This window comes from Tiliqua scincoides, chromosome 1, assembly GCF_035046505.1.
Source record: "Tiliqua scincoides isolate rTilSci1 chromosome 1, rTilSci1.hap2, whole genome shotgun sequence".
Classification (NCBI taxonomy): Eukaryota; Metazoa; Chordata; class Lepidosauria; order Squamata; family Scincidae; genus Tiliqua; species Tiliqua scincoides.
Genome location: NC_089821.1, coordinates 60,838,581 through 60,859,895, shown reverse-complemented (window position 1 = coordinate 60,859,895; position 21,315 = coordinate 60,838,581). Strand labels below are relative to the sequence as shown.

Genomic DNA, 21,315 nt, shown 5'->3' with positions numbered 1-21,315 from the left:
TGGAAAAAGAATCACCAGTAATCAGTAATTTCCACTAAAGTCTGGTAAGCATTTAGTATATAGAAAAATACACTAGAAAGAATGGAAGACAAATAGTAGGTGAAGATGTACAGGGGGACCCCATATCTGCAGTTTCATTTACCCATGAATTAGGTCCGCAGGGGAAAAACGCAACTTCTGGTTTTACGGAAAAATCAGAAGTAACTTTTTAATGCCTTGTAAGGCATTAAAAAGTCACTTCTGGTTTTATGGAAAAACCAGAAGTCTCTCTTTTTTTGCTGTAAGTCTCAGTCTGAATCTGGCGGAGGCCTGCAGGATACGCACAGCCTCTGCTGGGCTCAGAAGACCATACAGAGGCAAGGGAAGTAAAGCGCCCCTTATCTCCAGAGGGTGGGGGGGGTGTTCCCCAGTATCCATGGTTTCACTTAACCACGGTCGGTTCTGGAACAGAACTCCCGCAGATACCAGGGCACACCTGTAATGAGAAATCACTGTTGCCCACTACAAGAATAAGCCTGGTAGAGTCGCACTTCCATCCTCCCCTCCTTTGTTGGGAGTTAAGAGGAGATGGGTAAATGTATGTTTTCGGTTTCAAGCAAGCCACATTCGTGAGTTATATTCAAACCACTGTTCAATCCTGGTTTGCTACCTAACTGTGTTTTGAGCACAGAAATGTGGTTAAGGTAAAACCAAAAACAAACACTTTGATTCCTTCTCTCATGTGTAGTAGAGGGGAAAGCGAACCCTCCATAGCTCTCCCAAGTTCATTCCCAAAATGGGAAATAATGGCTTCCTATTATGTCTGACCACTGCCCACAGACTTACCTGACAAACGAGCTCAATTTTTATTCAACTATATGATTGTGCAATAATGAAGTTACAGATTTACAGCATATAAACAAAACTATAGCTTGTTAGACCTCCTTTGCTTGCACTAATCATTCCTATAGTAGTAAAGGGGATATTAGGACAATACAGGTGGAGCCTATTTATCTGCGTTAGTTCCATTCCGTGACTCGGCGCAATTAACAAAAAACGTGTTGTGCTAAATTCCATAGAGTTACGCAAATACACTGCAGCCTGACACTTCCGGATGGAAGGAAACTAAGGCAGCTGTTATTAATCCCCTCCCCTCCGCTCTGTACTCAGCCCTCCCTGTTGCCAGCTGCCCGGCTTCTTTCACATGGGATGCTGATCTTTTCAAAGTCCAGCCCTATGCGTTTCTACTCAGAAGTAAGCCCCATTGTAGTCAATGGGGCTTACTCCCAGAAAAGTGTGGAGAGGATTGTAGGCTATATCTCATGCTTGGCTTGGTGGGAAGGCTTGGTTGTGTCGGTGATTGCCTGCACCATGGGGGGGGGGGGTTTGCATGTGTCAGTGATTGCCTGCACCATCTAAATGGGGGGGGGCAATTTGGCAAACACTCCCTGGGTTTTTTAAAGCAATCCCCTCTCCTCCCCCTCCGTTCTCAGCCCTCCCTGTTGCCAGCTGCCCAGTTTCTTTCACAGTTGGGGTGCTGATCTTTTAAGAGTCCAGCCCTATGCATTTCTACTCAGAAGTAAGCCCCATTCCAGTCAAGTCCCAGGAAAGTGTGGAGAGGATTGTAGGCTACATGTCATGCTTTGCTTGGTGGGAAGGTTTGCTTGTGTCGGTGATTGCCTGCACCATCTCAATGGGGGGGAGGGGATTTGGCAAACACTCCCTGGGTTTTTTAAAGCAATCCCCTCTTTTGCTGCCACCACTGCCCCTGTGTGAGTGAGAGAGTGAGTGAGCGAGCTCCACCTTGCTGCATGTGTTCTGGCTACAGAGATTTTCAGCCCCCCTTCCCCTCTTCAGCCTCTTTGCTGGCTCAGGGGCTCCAGGAGTGCTACTGTTCCTTTGCAAGGGGAACCTCTTCCAGGGCTCCAGGGCTATTTCCCTGCCTGGGTGAGGCAGAGCCTATTTGCAGTGTTTTGGGCTGTCTGGAAATGGAGCAAGACGCCAGTGCAGGGCAAAGGAGGCAAAGGTGTGTGTGACTTTCGGGTCCGCCACCCCATTCTCATTGAGACAAATCCACAGATAAAAAATCAGTTGATAAATAGGCTGCACCTGTACATTACATTCTAAAATAGGTAAGGAACTACACTTAGAGAGACTCTTGAGCGGAGACAGCAACATGTCTGGAATGATGTGTACATTACGAAGTTCTCATGCTACCAATATAACAAATACAATTTCTCTACAAAGCTGACCATTTTAAAATACACAGAGCTGTAACATACCAAAAGTTGGTTGAGCAAAACTGTCAACAGTACTAACATGAAAGATATTCATCCTAGCCATAGGACAAAGAAAACCCTATCCAGTCATTCTAAAACTTGAAAAGAGGGAAAATGTTTTAGAAGATTCGTAAGAGAAGAATATGATTCCATTTACTAATACACAAACAGAATTGAGAAGGAAGTGTCTAGACACCATATTCCACAAAGCTATCTGCTCCGCCAACAGTTGTTTTCTGAAGAGACAGTACTGCATGTCATGCCCATATGCAGCATATATACCTAGCAAACGATATGAACATAAGGGTTGAGGTTTTAACCAGCATGAAGCACACTTAAGTATTTTGTTTTATTGAGCCTCTGCAACTATTACTCTATTTCTTTCACACACTCATTTTTTTGTAAATGAAATATTTCATTTTTTATTACATTTTAAAATATTTATAAAACAACTTTGATGTAGCAAGGTATTTAGCTAGAATACAAATTTTGCTACCAAAATGTGGATATAACACAACACTGGGACAGAATTTTGGGCTGACATGCTGAAAATTATCTAATAGCCCAAAACAACAACTTACATTTACAGCTAGAAGTCATCTTAAAACTACAGTTTTAGTTTAAATTTAGCAAGTACAGTCAACTACGAGTCCAAGGCATATGCGAGGAGGGCACAACCCATCTGTCAGAATGTGAGTCATGCTGCATTTCTCTAGAGTCAGGGAGAACGTAATTTAAAGCATATACTGTAGGAGGTTAGGCTGGATGGGGGTTGCTGAATACCTCATCCACCTGGACTTTTCCTTCAGAAAAGCCCCCCCCCAAATTGTTTTTCCGGGGGGGGGGGAGAGACAACAACCACTACTTCTGGTTTGAAAGCAGCATCAAACAGCTTGAGAGGATTTTTTTTTTAAGGGCAGGGAGATTACAGCACACTCTCCCACTGGCCCAGGCTGTGTTTTTTAAATTACACTCCTGCTTATTCAGCACACTCCCCATACCAATTTTTAGGAATTCAGGAGCAATCTGGCACATTGGTCTGCCACTGGGGTACCAAACTCGAGAGGTCTTTTCTAGCGAATATGGGCTGATATCTAACTAACCTAGCAACAGACATATATGAAACCACGTTAGGAATGTGATCAAGTACAGCCAACTATGAGTCCCAAGACATATGCAACATATGCCATGTGATTTAATGTTGTCATCTCAAAACTACTCTACCCTTGAATAACAGTTTCCAAAAAGATCAATTTGTTTTCAACACAAATCTCTGAACTGACTCAACAGTCAATCAATTTCTACATCCCTTTTCAGACAAAAAAATTCACAAAGCACATTACACAGCAAGCGAACTGAAACTCATTTATTAAAATATTTAGACTCCATTTTTTTAAATTCTGTGAATCCACAAGACAGTTTGACAAATGAAAATACAAGATACAAAATTACAAAAACAATTACAATTACAAAAACAAGATCATAGCAAAAATCAACTAAAGCTAAAACTAACAGCATCCTAAGAAACCATCGTGGCTCAACATGTTCAGTACCAGTACAAGACAATACCAAACCACAGGACCAGTGCTATCAGTCCACTAACATCCAATTCTATTGGGAACCTTTTGCATTTGTTTGGTGCATGTCCATGGTGGAGAGTGGAATTCAGCAAGCAACTAAAGACAGTGAGAAAATTACAATGAGCAAATCCTATGACTTGGAGAGAAATAGATTACCTGCCATAGACAGAATTCAGCCTCCAGTCTCTTGCCCTTCCACCATTGAGATGCTCCTAGATCCACCATTGTCCCCGAGTGCTCCAACTACAACAATATCCAGAGTTTGCTTTTTTTACTCCAGCTCTATCTAATGAGGAAGCTTAAATTCTCTCCCTTCCCTTAAATCAGACCCAGCATTCATGCTTTTATAAAGTTGAGTCAAGATTAAGCACATTGGTCAAATTAAGTGACAGTGGGGTGGAGCTGGGGAAAGTAAACTCAAGAAACATGGACTGAACTGCACATGGAACAGAAGCATCTCACCATGGCCACTCCTCGCCCCAATACCTCCTGTTGGGTTCAGAACTACCAGGATAACAAGGCAGTGACAGAACAAAAAACATGGGCCTAATTTCCAGGCTATGTGTACACAATACACTGTATAATGCAGTGCAGGGATGGGTAATTTATAGCCCACACACCAGATGCAGGCTGCCAACTCCCTTTTGCTGTCCTCGAGCTGGCGGGAGCCATTTCTCTATGCACTGGCTGCAATAACCCCTGCAGGGCATGGCAGCTGACTGTGGCATTTCCACCTAAGCTCTGCAAAGTTGTGTATAATGTCATGACTTTGAGAAAAGTCCAGGTGGCTCAGCCAGATTGACAACAGGCACCACTGTTGCCATGACAGAGAGATATGGAGGACTCAGAACGGGAAACAAAATTGAACAGACTGGCCTAACAAAGAACTACAAAACAGCTTCTCCACAAAACAAGTTCTATGATGGCAGGGTGGTGTAATAGTTTGGGAGGTGGACTTAGACCTGGAAGATTCAGGTTCAAATCCCCCCTCAGCCATGAAGCTTTCTGGGTGACCTTGGGCCAGTCACTTTCTCTCAACCTCACCTATCTCACATGGTTGTTGTGAGGACAAAAGGAGGGGAGCAGCTGTGTACACCGCCCTGAGCTCTTTGGAGGAAGGGTGGTATAAAAATGTAAAAAAATATAAATAGATAAATAAATGCCTCATGCTATAAGCTTCAAAGAGTGTGTGAAACCCCCTCCCCCTCAAAAAAAAAATAATCACATGGAAAGAACATTTACTCAAATGCAAATAGTAAGTGCCAGAATTTATGGGTATCTGTTTAAGTTCACAGTGAACCAGACAGGTGGTGTTTAATCTAGTGGATAAGAGTATGCAGCATCAAGTTTGCCAGAGAGATACAATTTAAGAAATGGAAAGGGGAAAACTATGTCAATATTTTCACACATTAATGCACAGACAGGAAGGGCGCTGTTCGGAGCTTTTAATGCATTTAAATATAGCTGCTTATTTAAAAAATGTGATCTGGTGTTAATTATTGAGATAGTGTATTTCAAATTAATCCTACAAATGGATGCTTTTGTTTTGCATTTTTAAACCCACCTGAATAAGGCTGGAGGGTTACTTTCATGCGTGCATGCTTTTAAAAATTTAGTAAGTAACTTCTGTTTGAGAGGAGGCACACAAAGGTAGGACATACTGATGCAAGAACTGATTTGGAAGCAACAAAACAGTACACACTAAATTAGCATTATAACTTTGGAAAAATTTTCAGCTGCTTAACTGTTTCCCCAAAATTCTCCAAGAACTTCAGAACAGTTAGAATTCATTGTCCAAATAGATTCTGACACCCAAACTACACTGCAAGTTGCTGAGATTTATGAAGAATACCAGTTGTGGAACTGCTTACAAGGCGTACAGTGGGAGAACACTAAAATTTTGATCCCACACTTTTAATTCCAGCTCCCAACTATCATCTGTCCATTTGGGCAATGCCAAAAGTTGGACAAAATACAAAAATATTTGTCCAAGTAGTTAAAATACAAAAATATTTGGTTTTAGTAACGCTTCACAACGAAAAAATTATTCCTGTACACACAGCACAATATGCAAAGTGCCACAGGTTCACTCACCATTCCTGATTTAAGTCTACAAAGTAAGCACATATGGAGACTGACAACTTGAACTAAGCAGCTGGGTCTAGCTGCTATAGCTATGACCTCTGTTCTTTAAGGCAGCAGAGACTGGACCCATGCCTCTCCCAGTGATGGACAGACAGAGAAATAAGTAGTGTGCAGGCTATACTATGAGACAAAGCGAAGGCTTTCTTCTCCATCAAGCGTGCATTTCATGAGTTTCTCATGCAGTATAAAATAATAAAGCATTTCTACATTCAAGCACTGCAGCTTTTTACATATGAATTTCAGTGCACAGTGCCATTTAAAATTTGAAATGAATCTCGAATACAAGCATCTTAAATTACATTACAGTTCTAGCTCTATCGCCCTCAACAACTGTTAACTTACACATTCCCCCACCTATCCACAACCCATCTGGGGATCCCAATTAAGGAGCAGGCATTTAATTTTCCCTCTCTTAAGCCCTGCATGTTGTATAACAAAACAGGGGAAAGAGTGGGCGAAGTCTTTATTCAATGGTTTTATCTTGTTGTCAATACATATTTTACGTTATACTGCTTAATCCACTCATATGGTGCTAGCTGGTTTTATTTTTGACTGCATTTTGTATGTGTGTATTTCCTTTTAATCTATTCTATTTTAACACACATGGGTGTTATATTTTATATGTCGCTCTGAGCTTTGGATAAAGCAGAATAGAAATATTGTGCAGTTACCCAGTGCAAATACAGCCTCCAATCTTGCTTCCAGATCACTAATAGAATCCGTTTAGGCAAGGGTGAAAAGAATATTCACTATTCTATATTGCTATAGAATAGCAAAAAGTCATCTAATTCAATCCCCCTGTAAGGTAAAATCCACTATACATGAAAAAACCCTAAAACATTATGCACTATCAAATCCAGTTGTTTGGAGTAAGGCAACCAGTCATTCATTACATAGTACTGAGGAGGACAAATTGCTCTAAACTCACCAGCCTAGTTCACCAGCATATCTGCTTGGTGCTACAAAATTCCTTCTTCAGCCAAAAAATGAATCCATATCCAAAGTTTGGATTATAGCAAACTTGCATGCTATTTGAAACAGCCTATGCCTATATCAAGCAATAACTATCTGCCAGAAAAAAAACAAACAGGGAAAGGTACATATAACACCATCTGACCTGCAAACTTTGCAAGAAAAAGAAACATCAATCTCTTCTGAAAAGAGAGCAAGAAACCTAGAATCTTTGAATTTACAGCACTGAAATAGAAATGAGTGTGTGCAGGAATATAACCTCCTTCCTTTATTATCACCTTACTTAAAATTGTCTAACTGAATTTCTCTTTCCCCCTTCCATTTCAAAATAAATAGGTCTTTTGTCAGCCTAACTGGCAAAAACTAATATCCCTACAAATCTATTCATTTTAATTAGTTGCACTTAGGAACAACTGCTAACTGTAACTGAATGTGAAAGAAAAACAACCCATAACACACAAGCGCTAGTCCATCTACTCTCAATGCCTAACCTAAATAAGATATTCTCATTTTTCAGCTAATGAGAAGCCATACAGAAAGCATACAAGAAAAGAGCTCTCTGTGTGTGTCTCATGATCAAAAGCCAAGGTAGCGCACTCTTCAATCCACGAATTTTTAACATTTCAATATCCACACTAGGCATTTTCCAAGATTGTTGCTTTGCGCTGCTGTTATTAAAAATTCATGTTTCAACTCTGAAAATGGCAGCTGCATTCTATTTGCAAAATTAACTCCAATCAGAGCTGACAGCAGCAAAGCAGTCCATCTTACCCGCTCAACAAGAGCCGTTTTTCATTCTCCCCTTGGCCCACTTCACATTTGACAAGTGACAAGACATCTATAATACAGTAACAAATGCTCCAATTTATTCACCAGACCTAAACAAATGTAGACAGCACTGGTTGCCTTTACTAATCCATGCCAGAAAATGCCATGCTATTCCTTTCCCATTTGTCTGTCTACTAATCAGAATGGAACAATGGTGTATTGTGGGTGCCTCTCTAGCCCCTTACCTCCCTCCCCCCCCCCCCATTTACAAAGACTGCTAGCTTTCTACAAGCACTATTAGCTGGGCCTGATTTTGGAAAGGAAAGAATAGTGTGTTTTAAAATTTCAGTAGCAGATCAGATTGCCACCTTTGGAAAATATATCATTATTACTTTGACTGCACAGCTACACTGTATTGATCAATTATACATGCAACACACCCTTACTTTTATTAAAAGCAAACCAATTTTAAGAAGCCATATGCAAATATGCAATCAAGTTAGTTTCCATAACTGATTAAAAGATCTGGTAAGTTTCCCCTGCATAGCATTGGAGGAGGACATTATTGCAAAGCATGAGAAGTGTACAAAAAAAACAACTTACCATGCTAGTTTATATTCTTGCCAGCGCTTAAACAATGTCAATGTTCAACACAATGAAGCTTGGTGTTAACTAGTTAACACCCAGCTCTGCACAGAGAAAGTAACAGAATCATTGTATGAGGTTTTATTTTACTGGACTAAACTGCATGACAAATGCTACTATTCAAATATTTAAAAAACCTTCAGTTTAAGATAGTATTAAGATGCTTTTAACTTTTCCTTGTGCTCCAAAGAGCATGACAAATTGGAGATTAATAAGACAGCCACCAAAAATTCTGTACTGTATAAGCAATAAAAACTTTGCATAGTCTCATCTATTAAGTTGGCTTTTCAGTTTAGGCTACATACACTCACACTTTGCCTTGGTCTTCTGGCTGGGGACAGATGTATCCAGGTACAAATTCAAAAGGTGAAGCTCAGTCACTTGCTAGATATGCACCTGATTCAACATCTGACTGAGAAATCTCTACAAGACTTAGCATTTTCCCAAAATTCAACCTACTACTACTATAGTTAATGTTAAGGCAGGAGCTTTAACAGGAGCAGCATGCACAATATTTGCTACATATAGACTTCTAAGAGAATGTGCCATCACTAACCATGTGTTATATGTGTGCATTCCTACAGCATCTACCTTTGATCCTCAATTAACCTGACTTGGATTTAGATGTACTTTCACTGAAGGAAAATTGCCCAAGTTGATACCAACTGATTCCACCAAAACCAAAAGTAGGATCAGCAGTTGAAAGAAGTGCAGATGATCAACTCTGATTCCTCAAAAGTATTTAAAGAGAGCCATTTTTCAAAACAGAAATTGTATATTAATAGCAAATCAAAGAGATTCCACAACCATTACCCATTATTCTGTGATCTGTGGCACTCAGTGATACTGGATACAGTAATGATCTCTTCCAATAACAGTCAAAAAGAAAGAAAATTGAGAAGTCATCTCTGACTGAAAGTGAAGAAAAATAAGGGAATTCTGAGCAATGGCCGCGGCAGCAGCAACTGCAAGCTTCCCCTTGACTAATAAGTTCCTCTCAACTACTCAAGATTCATCAATAGAAGCCTGATCAAGTCTGAAGGCTTACTGTACGCATGTTCCCCCTCCATTTAAAGCATGACATTTATCTTAGATGAAAAATCCAGGTTTTGTGGATTTTTGTATGGAAAACATTAAGTCATTTCCATCCAATGGCTTACGCAATAAGACATTATCAAAATTCTTTAGTGCACAACTCGGAACAATTTCCATTTTAGACAAATTTGTATTTAAGAGTATACCTCATGCTGTCAAGTGCTGTGATTTTAGAGCGAGAACAAGGCTTCAATACATCAATAGTATCTCCCCATTTCAGAGGTAAGTACAGAGAGTAAAGTTTGCAGCAATATATGCTGCTGTATCTTCTGCATTGTTAACTGTAAAGTGAAATTAGGACTTCAAATAAAACTGCCTCTCCATCATAATTACATAGAAACAGTAAGATAACAGCATTAGTATGCATAATACCGCATTAGAGAGTTCATGCTGCACTTAAGGAAAAATAAGATATAGTTAAGCTCTTATTGTTAAGGACAAAATTAGATTTGAATAAGAGATCCAATAGAATCAGTCAGTTTTTTAAATTTTGTTTTATTTTGTTTTTGAAATGCGGCCCTGTTAAACTAGAGGGGGGAGTTTCCCCCCTTTTCCCTGCATTATTTTACCAATTTAAAACACCCCTCTGGAGCTGCTGTTTGTCCCAGAGGGGATGATGTTCAGATACCTGTATAGTACCTGAATGTTTTCCCCTATGGGGTAAACAGCAGGTGATGACAGGTGATGACGGTAACTAGAAAAGTGGCATAGGGGAAAAGAGTCTCCCCACCCAAAGAGTCCTTTCCTAACATCATGCACCCATCTGACCTGTAACACACACACCTAATGACTATTAACTCTTTAAAAATCTGCAAAATACCAAAATCATGAATCTGCTAGATCACGCTATGCCTTAAAATGAGCAAGAGTGATGAACAGGTTCTGCACCGTGTGCACATTTTTCAGTCGAAGATATTAATTCCTGAGGAAAGTCCAATCAGATCTGCACCGGCTGTTCCACTCAGATTTCAATTTGAAATTCAAGCTGTTCCGTGCCCTCTGTGTTGTGCATTAAAGTCAGCCTTTGGTCACCAAGGAGTTAATCAATAAGAGCAGGAATTGCAGCACGTGGACGCTGGCATAAGGCAGAGCGCCACAAAAGATGCAGAGCTTGGGAAAGAAATAATCCATAAAACTGAACCAAAAAGCCACATTCTTATGCAAAACCAGACTTCCTGTTCCCATCCCACTTTTGACAGAGAGCCCTTGAAAGAATGTCTGAACCAACAATAGAAAGGTGCTAAAGCCATATAAACAGCCACACATTTCTGTGCCCTTCGCCAAAGTTCTAAATGCCCACTGGGGCCATTTCCCATTGCCAAAAACACAAGGTCAATATGAGTATTTTGAAAAGCTTGTGCTAAGCATTCAAGCAAGGGTTTCTATAGCTCTGAAAGAGGATTTTTTTAAAAGGCAGAAAAACCCTCTTTCAGTATTTTGGAGAGCATGTCAATAACTGAAGTGCAGCAGAAGGGGTGAATGAAACTGGTCTCTTACTAGTTTGCCGAATTTGCAGTACTGAATAAGTCTGTCAGAAAAATCTGACTCATAGCAGAAGCTGTAAGAGGAGGTAGCAGAAACAGGAGGAAGCAGGCAGCAGCCACTGCGATTTGGTCATCATGATCCAAATCACTGCACCTGTAGGACCTTTCCTTTCTCTTATGGATATTTCATAGTGGTATAATTTTAAACCAGGAAGTTTAAACTTTAATTGCTAACAAGGTAAACATGCACTTTTAAAAGTGGCAATTCTCTTACGTGTAAGCAGGGAGAGAGCATAGCATCTTTTTCTACCAGCTGTTTGCTAGTTTTCTTCTACATCTTCTTTAGCCAAAGAATCATTTAGTTGTTCATCCACATAAACTACTTGGTGAACTCTTTTTTTTTTGCTAAGCAGCAAAACATAAATAGACTTAAGAAGCCAAAAATACTGAATCATCTTCTAGACTATCAAGATGCCTAACCTAAGAATACTGGTTTGTTTTCCTCTTTTCTACCTTTTCAGAGCATATTCTAAAGGATCCTATTACTACTTCATTTAAATAAAGGTTCTAATTCTCTTCTCCAAGATCCACCTTCTCAAGACAACCACTGAGTAAGAAATTGCAACTGGGTGGCAAAGGAATACAGATTGATATTTAGCAATCTAACCCCACATTTCCTAGGACACTTCAGTGCATGCTTCTGTAGCCTGGGCAACCCAGACTACACTAGGATTATCTAACCCAGGGGTGTCAAACATAAGGCCCAAGGGCCGGATGCGGCCCCTGGAAGCTTTTTATCAGGCCCTCAGGCTCTCAGCTGCTGAGTAGTGCTGAGGTGTTACTGCTGAAACAGAAGCCCACATGAAAATTGGGCTTTCCCTTATCTTGAAATACGATCAAGAATTGCATATTTTCTCTTCTGCCATTTGTAGTTAATAAGCTTCTATATGATAACAAAGTGCTGATTTCTGGCCATCAGCTGCTTAATGATGTCACTTCTGGCCCTCAGCAGGTACCCTGAATGCTAACTTCGGCCCTCTGTATGAAATGAGTTTGACACCCCTGAATTCTAACCAGAAAAGATTTAAAACAAAAATTCTTCCATACTTGATTCTAGCTTGGATAATACACAATGAAATTTCCCCTCCCTATTCGCAACATTAATTTCAGCAAGAAATGCATCTCAATTAGTGCAGTTCTGCCCATTCAGAAAATATTTCCTGGATTTCAACTTACTTCCTTCTTCAAGTCCTCATCCGAAGACTTATGGTTCGCAACCTTCAGTCTCAAAAGACTATGTATTCCCAGGTGGTCTCCCATCCAAGTACTAACCAGGCCTGACCCTGCTTAGCTTCCAAGATCAGAGGAGATCGGACATGTGCAGGGTAACAAAGACTAATAATGGACTTTAAATAAACCTTCTTATATAAACTCCAATTTTATTATCATGTACCTAATTGGACTACTTAATAAAAATCAAACCCCATGAGATCTTTAATTGTTATTTCTCTGATGATTGGATGTCCCATATCTACAAGTCTGAATTTGGTTTACTCTGTATCCCACTGTCTGCCAATCTTTATGTTAGACTTCTTGATGTCAGGGATGATGCAAGAGATGGTGGTGTCTAAGGCAGGAAATCAAAATTGTGCCCTGTATGGATGACAAAAACCCAATAAAACTAAGTAGTGGACAATTCGCAGCCCTTCAAGAGTATCCCAAAATCTAATTCCCCAGACAGGGCACCTTGCCCTGGTTAACAGTAGTAACAAACTTGCTTGATGGGACAGGTGAAAAAAGGAACCCAAAACAATAGAAGACAGCCAGCATATTTAACACAGTGTCGGTATCTTTCACAACTATAATCAGGCTTCAAGCTGTTCTCTGTTACTGCACTGAACAGCATTCAAGTGTTACTTCAGTCTGAGACAGAAATCAATGGACAGTTTAATGGCTATGTTTCTTCATTACATGAAAGAGGCTCCAATTTTACACTCAGGATATTATTGGCAAGACATACTATAAATACCAAGAGGCTGAGGGTGGAAGATGTTTAGCCCAACAGTAAAATTCACTAGTACAGCTATGTGTTATAAGGAGTTCAAACAAAGAAGATCTGTGCTTTACTCAAGTCCTATATTGCCATGCATTTGTTCTTTCTAAGCACAATTCTCTTTTATGACGTCAAAACTCCTGACAAGAAAAATGGCTTACCTTTTGCCAACATGTAGTATACTGACTGTATGTCAGTTGTGTTGCTCTCATTCCTGGTATGAACATTTGCCAAAGTAAAACTGATGTATGTGTTTCACTTTATGCTGCATTTTACTGCAGAATATCTATAAGAAATCTGCCTGTCTAGTGCAGTAAAGAATTGGATAGTGATCCATCTCATAGGAAGATCCAGAAGAGCACATTTGCAAAATTCCCAGCATTTAACATTTGTCTTTCATTTCAAATGCAATGGAAAAAAAACACACATGGTAGGTCTTGATATACTTGTGAACTGTGCCCCATTGTGGATGAAAATTGTGTGTATACCAACTTATGCTTATGACCACTTTAAATATTCTTCTATATTTTCATTCCAAAACCTTACGTAGAAATCAGCCAGAAAGATGACAAAGGTGCATGTTTTTGTTTTGTAACAGTCAGGCGCTCAAGTGAATATTGAACAAGGAGAAATTAACACCACAAGACGATCACTTAGAACCCACTTTTGCTCCTACATACATTAGAAGTGACCATTACAAATACAAAGAAAGCAGCAACAACTGTAGCAAATCATCATCATCATCATCATCATTATTATGGTGCCATCTATGCACATGGCACTTCACTGAGCCTGAGACAGCAAGCCTCTGCTTCGTGGGGCTTACAATCCAGACATGGACAAGAGACACAGATGAAGGGGAGGAAATGGAAGGGGAAGGACTAATTATTTCAGTAACACACACTAGGGCTTAGCTAAACTAAGATATTGGAATGAAGGTGTTGTGTCAAAGATTTCACAGAAAAGGTGAGTTTTAAAAAAGGAATCTGATGAAAGTAAGGGATTCAGACATCATAGAGATGTTCTGGGAGACAGTTCCATTCATAAAGAGCAGCAAAAGAAAATGTGAACACTTGTCAAGTGACTTAACTGCAACAGACTGACTCCATATATGCAGAAGACACTGTACTTTTAGCTGAAGGGGGGGGATGAAAGGGGCGTGTGTGACCGAGGAGAGAGTTAATAAAAGGGCAAAAAAACCTTACACAAAATCCCTGCTTAATCACTTTCCCAGTCTATAGACCAAGAATTAATCAAGCTGTCCAATGTAATCTGCAAGAGTATCCATCTTACTTGAATAGTCTTGAGTAATAGGTTCCTCTGGTCAGGGACGAAACTGAAAAACTGCTACTCACCTGCTTTGCAGGTCCTGCCATCATCTTCAAGCTGGACTCCAGTGGGACAGTTACAGCTGTAGAAGGGGTCTCTTGGGGACAGCAGACACAAATGGGAACAGCCACCATTGTTATCCTCACAGGGTGTATGAACTTTAGAGAAAAGAGAAAAGCAATTTATACTTGCCAACAACCCCACAGGAAGCCCAAATCCCTACAATGAGCTAAAGAAAACTTATTTGTCCCCAAAGATGCAGACATCAAAAATAATGTAGAACTCAGAAAATCAATTACATATGCAATAAGTCGGCATTAGGCACCTATTGTAGCATGGCCATGCATAGGTTCTAAGAATTTTTAAATCAAATATATTTGTATAAAGCAAAATGATTGACTTTTTTTAAACAGAGAAAGACAGCAATTTAATGTTTCATACTGAAACTTAGGGCCCAATCCTATCCAACTTTCCATTGCCAATGTAGCTATAATACAGCTCCAAGGTAAGGAAACATTTGTTCCCTAATCTTGAGGAGGTCTCTGTAACTGCGTCCCCCCCCCCACAGGATGCAGCACAAGCCCTACTGGCACAGCTGCATCAGCACTGGAGAAAGTTGAGTGGGACTGGGCCCTCAGGCAAAGATTCTGGAGGCAATTCTTACACACTGGAGGCAGTGCACACACTGATTTTTCCACACATAAAATCCCTTTTAGGTCTACCCCTTCTTCAACTCCCAATTTAAAAATACATTAGGACAGTGTTTCTCAAACTGTGGATCAGGACCCACTAGGTGGGTCGTGAGCCAATTTCAGGTGGGTCCCCACTCATTTCAATGTGTATTTTATTTTTAATATATTAGATTTGATGCTTCCATAGTATGTGACTGCATTTGGGGAAATGTTACATGCATATGCTTTTAACAATGAGGCTTACTCCTGGGTAAGTGTGGATAGAATTGCAGCCTTTGGGATGTTTGCGGATTTTTTTTTAAACAGATCAGCAACTGCTTAGGAGGATTTTTCATTATTTTAAGTAAATTTTTAAACTTATTGCGAACTTTTATTTTACTTAATTTGATTTTGTTGTATGGGGGTGTTAAAAATGTCCCCACTTGATTATGTCACTTTCAGCCATGACATCACTTCCAGGTTAATGGCATCACTTTAAATGGGTCCTGACAGACTGACATTCTAGAAAGTGGGTCCCGGCACTAAAACGTTTGAGAACCACTGCATTAGAGGATGTGGGGCCCAATTCTATCCAAATTTCCAGTGCTGATGCAGTCGTGCCAATGGGGCGTACGTTGCATCCTGCAGTGGAGAGACAGTCACAGAGGCCTCCTCAAGGTAAGGGAACATTTGTTCCCTTGCTATGGGGCTGCATCAGCACTAGAAAGTTGGATAGGATTGGGCCCTTGGTCTGTAGAACTTGCAGATCAAATTTCCACATTGGTTTGTTTTTTTTAAACTTGTGCGAATTCACGTAGCAATCTGAGGTTCTGGAAGGCAGTTCCTGAAAGTTAAATGAGGAGCACATGCAGACGCTATGCATGCGCGCCTCAGGATAATGGTTCCAGGCTACAATCCATTTGCTCTTGTGTAATCCCCATTGTTTCAGTGGGGATTGCACAGCACACTGTAAAATTGCACTCTTTGCCCTCTGTTAACTACCAAGTTATTAATATTTTCACAGTTTAGCCACCATTATTCAATGGGCTGCCTAACTTAAAGCTGTGTTCAAATTATAGCCAGTGCATTTTAAACCCTCTCAAATTTCAATATAGATGGCCCTTATTATCCACAGGGATTCAGCAGATAAAGAGTACCACAGGTATTAAAAACCATGGTCCGTCCCCCCCCCAAACCTGACCTGGGGTCCAGAGGCTCTTCTGAAGCCCACAGAGGCCGCACACATCTGCTGGCTGTGGGGCTCATGGCCATGGGTGGAGTCATGGACCACCCAGAGTCATTTAAAAGCGACTTCTGGCTTTTGCTGAAAGTCACCTTTAAATGACTCTAGGCTTCATTCTGAAGCCTCAGTGGCCATGGGCAGCCTCTAAGGCAGGGGTGCTCAAACTTTCAACTTTAGGGATCCTGGACCTTTAAAATTGTGTAGGAGAGATAATTTCAGCAGGTGCAGCTTGTCGTCTGTGGGAGGATGAGTTGCACCTGCTGAAATTCTCTCTTCTATAGACTTGTTAAAGGTCCAGCATCCCTAAAGTTGAAAGTTTGAGCACCCCTGCTCTAAGGGCTTCAGAAGAGCCTCAGGAGGCATGGGAGCTTAGCTCCACATGCATCCGAAGGCTCCAGGTTGGGCCACATTGCAGGTTTGGGGACCTGTGAATTAAGAAATCTGCAGGTACTGAACCTGTGGATAACGCAGCCTCCTGTATTTTAAGGATTAGGATTAAGTCAATAATCTCAGGTTCAAGAGAGAAATACTCAACATAGCTTTAATTTTAGAGTGCAAAGCACTGCATTTTGACCATCAAGTTTGTTTAATAAGTCTCAGCTAAGCATCCCAAAGTCCCACCCTGTTGAACAATCCAGGATGGTGAGATTGGTCAAAAGTTCAAATAAACATTAAGGAATGGGGGGGGGGGGAGCTATACCCTCAGTACATGGCCTGTTAAGCTCATTTTATACAGCAACCAAAAAGTATACTTGCATTGTGTATTGTGGCTTGTGGTTATGCAAGTGTCTGTCACACAAATGAATAGATTCCAAATAGGAAGAAAAACCTGAAATAATCTGACAGGATTGTGAGACATTGCAAGGAAAGGAAGCATAAGGGATAATAAATTCAGGAGCAACGAAAATGTGACTTTTATATTCTGGGCACTCCTAGATGATTGTCTTACACATGGGCCTATAATCAGACAAGCAAAATACAAGAACAAGTTGGGGAGAAATGGAATCCAAATCTGACCCTAATCAAGACAGCGGCATCTGAGCTATTTCGAGCAGATAGTATTTCCCTGTGCACCAGGTTTTCCTCACCACTGTCCAGAAATACTGTGACCCAAGGGTGGGACATTCCCTCAGCTGAGAGAAATGTCAAGAATTCAGAGAGCACCACACAACCCCATCTGGAACGCCAGGACGAACTGCAGCACTGTACATACCCAGTGCCTTCTGCTGAAGTCTTGCACCTGTTCCTCAACTAGAGCAGATCCTAAATTCCTTTGTTTACACCATGTCTGTTTACTGTCAACCTTTTCAGAGTACCGAGTATTTCTCAGAGTACAGTCAGGACCGTGTTCAGGACTAAATCTTGCAAATTTATTCAGTTCTGGACCCAAACACTAAGCATTTTCTCAAAATCATCTACCCTTGGGATAAAACTTAAGTTTATAAGGTACAGATGTGCCCCTTTATCTGTTTGACAGACTCCCATGGATACCACAGAAACAGAAGTTAACTGCTTCCTATTTGGTGTTAGATTTAGTTTCATCAGGCATTAAGGCTCCCAGCAGCCTGCTTTTGTTGCGCTATAAGCTTGAATGCTTACAGTGACCTGTTTAAAGCAAGAAATAGTTCCTGGTAAGCCTTTAAAGAACATTGAGTACATGGAGGGGGATCCAGATGTTTTATTTCTGAAGTTTACCATTATTACCTTCTCCCAAAAATCCAGATTTAAACCACCACACCTAAATCCATACTCATGAAATATAATGAAAGAAGTTTAAAAAACTGCAGGGAACATACAATGAGGTTGCCTATCAGAACTCAGAACTTGGATGTCCATTGGCGAATACAGAGCACTCAGTATCTCCCTCCTTTTCTCCCCAGTTCGTTTGTTGCAGGCATGGATGGAGCGAGTCTGCCAGTCTGTCCAGTACAGTGTATCTCCAGCTAGTGTCAAGGCAAATGGGTGCGTCAGACTACCCTCCACAACCTTTTGCCTAGATTTCGGGAAGAAGGAAAAATGTTTTAGTAAGTGATTATACCCTGTTTGAAAGTTAATACACAAAGCCCAGGAGTAATCTCCTCAAAGGCTTAAGCCATGACTTCAGGCAAGAAGATGGACTTCCATGAACAGTGGCAGTTCAATTTATTCAAGTAAAAAAACAAAAACAAACAAAAAAACCCCCAATGTTGTCAAACCCTTCCAATGGAACCACCTTAAAAGGAGAATAAATATACTAGGACTGCAAGAGGTAATTTGCAACCAGTTGTGATTCATCTTTTCCCAAGCTTTCAGCTCCCATAGATTACCTTGCTCATTATGACATTTTGTATTACTGACTAGTTTTGGCAGACTAGATTCCAAAGCAAAGGCTTCTATCCTCACATGAAGTACAGTGCAGCAATTTTAATCCACTATGCCAAATGCAAATCACTACAGAATCCCATCTCACCAATAAGAGGGAGGTGATGGTGGCAGTATTTGTAACAGAGGATTTATTTATTTCTGAAGTTTATTTAGTATTATAAGAACTAATGGACGATCAGGCACAAAAATAACCGATTTATATTTTCCATTACTGCTCCAAAGTAGTGATTTTAATTTAAAGTCGTTAGTACAATATAAAATGCGGTTTCCTTTCCCAATGCGAAGAAATTATGGGCGCACTGCTATCTTGCACTGGAACAGGCAAGACAGGAGGCTTGTGCTGTATCCAGCGCAAGATAGGGCTCCACAGTGGCTCAGCTGAAGGTAAGGGGAAATTCTTTCCCTTACCCTCGGGTAAGCCACTGCAGCCCCTATGGGTCTCCTCGGACTTGCGCCACTTGCTCCTGAGATAGCAGAAGTCCGAGGAGGGCAGAGCAGCTTAAAGCCACTCAGCACTGCTCGGAAATGCAGGCTGGGATCCAGCGTAACAGCCAGATCCCAGCCCTGCCTCCTCCTCCCTGCCGGCCCCCAGACTCCCCTCCGCTCGCCCTCCCCCAGCCCTGGAACACCTCCCTCCAGCACTCCCCACCCATCCTAGAGGATGCAACATTCATATGCTGGCGTGGCTTGCTCTTAATGAGGCAGGAGGTCTGGTCTAGAGGGTAGAGCCTCCATTTGCCTGAAGATTAACATCCACAAGGTCGCCAGTTCGAGGCCACCGGCACCGTGCGACCTTGAAGCAGCTGACAAGCTGCAGCTGAGCTGTTCCATCTGCTCGGAGCGTGGGAGGATGGAGGCCAGAATGTTAAACCAGATCGGAGTGTAACAGCTCGAATGTGGTGGTTCTTGAAAGAGAGAACCTTCTTTCAATTTGTAAAAATCCCTGCGTGGATTTAATAAGCCTGCCTGTGTAAACCGCCTTGAATAAAGTCTTGAATAAAGACCAAGAAAGGCGGTATATAAATACTGTATATATATATATATATATATATATATATATATATATATATATATATATATATATGAGGCGCAAACGTGCTTTACAGCACGATTATGTACAACGTATGGGATTATGTACAAAATACAGGCATATACTGTACCAAGTTTAACCACCAAGACCAAGAATTTCTCAGAAGAAACTAGAGACAGTTGGTTCTGAAATATAGTACTTTATCTTAAGTGACAGCAACAAAAATGAGAATAAGCAATATCAATCAAGAATTCTGAAGCCATCTGCTTTGTACAGTATATTACAATACAGTACATCCAAGTACTTACTGCTATCAACCTGGAGCCCGAGGCTATCCTCAAAAAGACAGCCCCCAAGTCTCAAAAAGACAGCCCCCAAGTCTCAAAGATCAGTTGCTAGATTAAACTGCTGTGTATTCCAAGTGGCAAACTGCTATCAAATCAGGTACTTAGCTGGAACGTTAAAACAGCAAACAAGAATATTCACAGTAAGCTGAATTTTTATTTCAGCTAACCTGAATTCAGTTTCAAGATATACAAGGACATCATCATCAGAGACACAATTTACTTTCATCAAATGAGCAGATTAAGGACCATGAATGCTTGGAAACATGCAATGGTCAGATATTATGCTGTACAACTGAGATTGTGACCGGCAGACAGGCCATGAGACTGCTGGTGGGGCAGGATCTGTATGAGGGCTGAAGTGGGATTAGGTGAAACACACACCAACAGGGAGGAAGAAGAAGAAAAAATAGGAAAACCACTGGCCACTAGCAGACTGATAGAGCTATTGAAAGAAGGCATTTTAAAAGTCCATTGATATGCCATAAAATCAGGAGGCTAGGTAAACAGGTGCCATTTTAAAATTCTACCCAGGACACCAAAATATCGAAGATTAAAACAGAATAGCCATGATATAATCTTCTATAACAGGGGTGCCCAATATGTTGATCGCGAGCTACCAGTTGATCTCCAGGCGAAATGAGTCGATCGCAGGCTTCTCTCCCGTCCATGCATCCCTAGGAGTGAGCCCCTGGCAGGCTTGTGAGCCCAAGGAGCCCAGGGAGTGAGCACCTGGCAGGCTCCTCCCTGGGAGAGGAGCCGCTGGCAGGCTTCTCTCCCATCCACGCATCCCTGGGAGTGAGCACCATTGACTCTACTGGGGCTGACTTACCTTTCCCCTGTTTTTGCACTGGTATGTATGGAGATCTGCCCCCCCCCCCAACTTCTATCTGTTGGTTCTGTGTGCAAGGGGTTTTGCACTGGTCTTGCTGTGATGTCTATACAGAGATCTTCCCTCCCCCACACCTTTCCCCTGCTTTTGCACTGGTATGTATGGAGATCTGCCCCCCCCCAACTTCCATCTGTTGGTTCTGTGTGCAAGGGGTTTTGCACTGGTCTTGCTGTGATGTCTATACAGAGATCTTCCCTCCCCCACACCTTTCCCCTGCTTTTGCACTGGTATGTATGGAGATCTGCCCCCCCCCCCAACTTCCATCTGTTGGTTCTGTGTGCAAGGGGTTTTGCACTGGTCTTGCTGTGATGTCTATACAGAGATCTTCCCTCCCCCACACCTTTCCCCTGCTTTTGCACTGGTATGTATGGAGATCTGCCCCCCCCCCAACTTCCATCTGTTGGTTCTGTGTGCAAGGGGTTTTGCACTGGTCTTGCTCTGC

At 41.3% G+C, this 21,315-nt stretch overlaps 1 protein-coding gene across 2 annotated transcripts in view; it reads right to left on the bottom strand.

Moving 5' to 3' along the window:
• The window catches only part of LRP5 (LDL receptor related protein 5), a 145,068-nt gene that overhangs the window by 65,649 nt on the left and 58,104 nt on the right, over positions 1-21,315 (bottom strand). For both annotated transcript variants that reach the window (XM_066611128.1, XM_066611129.1), the window contains exons 4-5: positions 18,040-18,236; positions 14,356-14,487 (exon numbers count right to left, since the gene is read on the bottom strand). In XM_066611128.1, the coding sequence (XP_066467225.1) occupies positions 14,356-14,487; positions 18,040-18,236 (329 nt within the window). The remainder of the gene's footprint in view (positions 1-14,355; positions 14,488-18,039; positions 18,237-21,315) is intronic.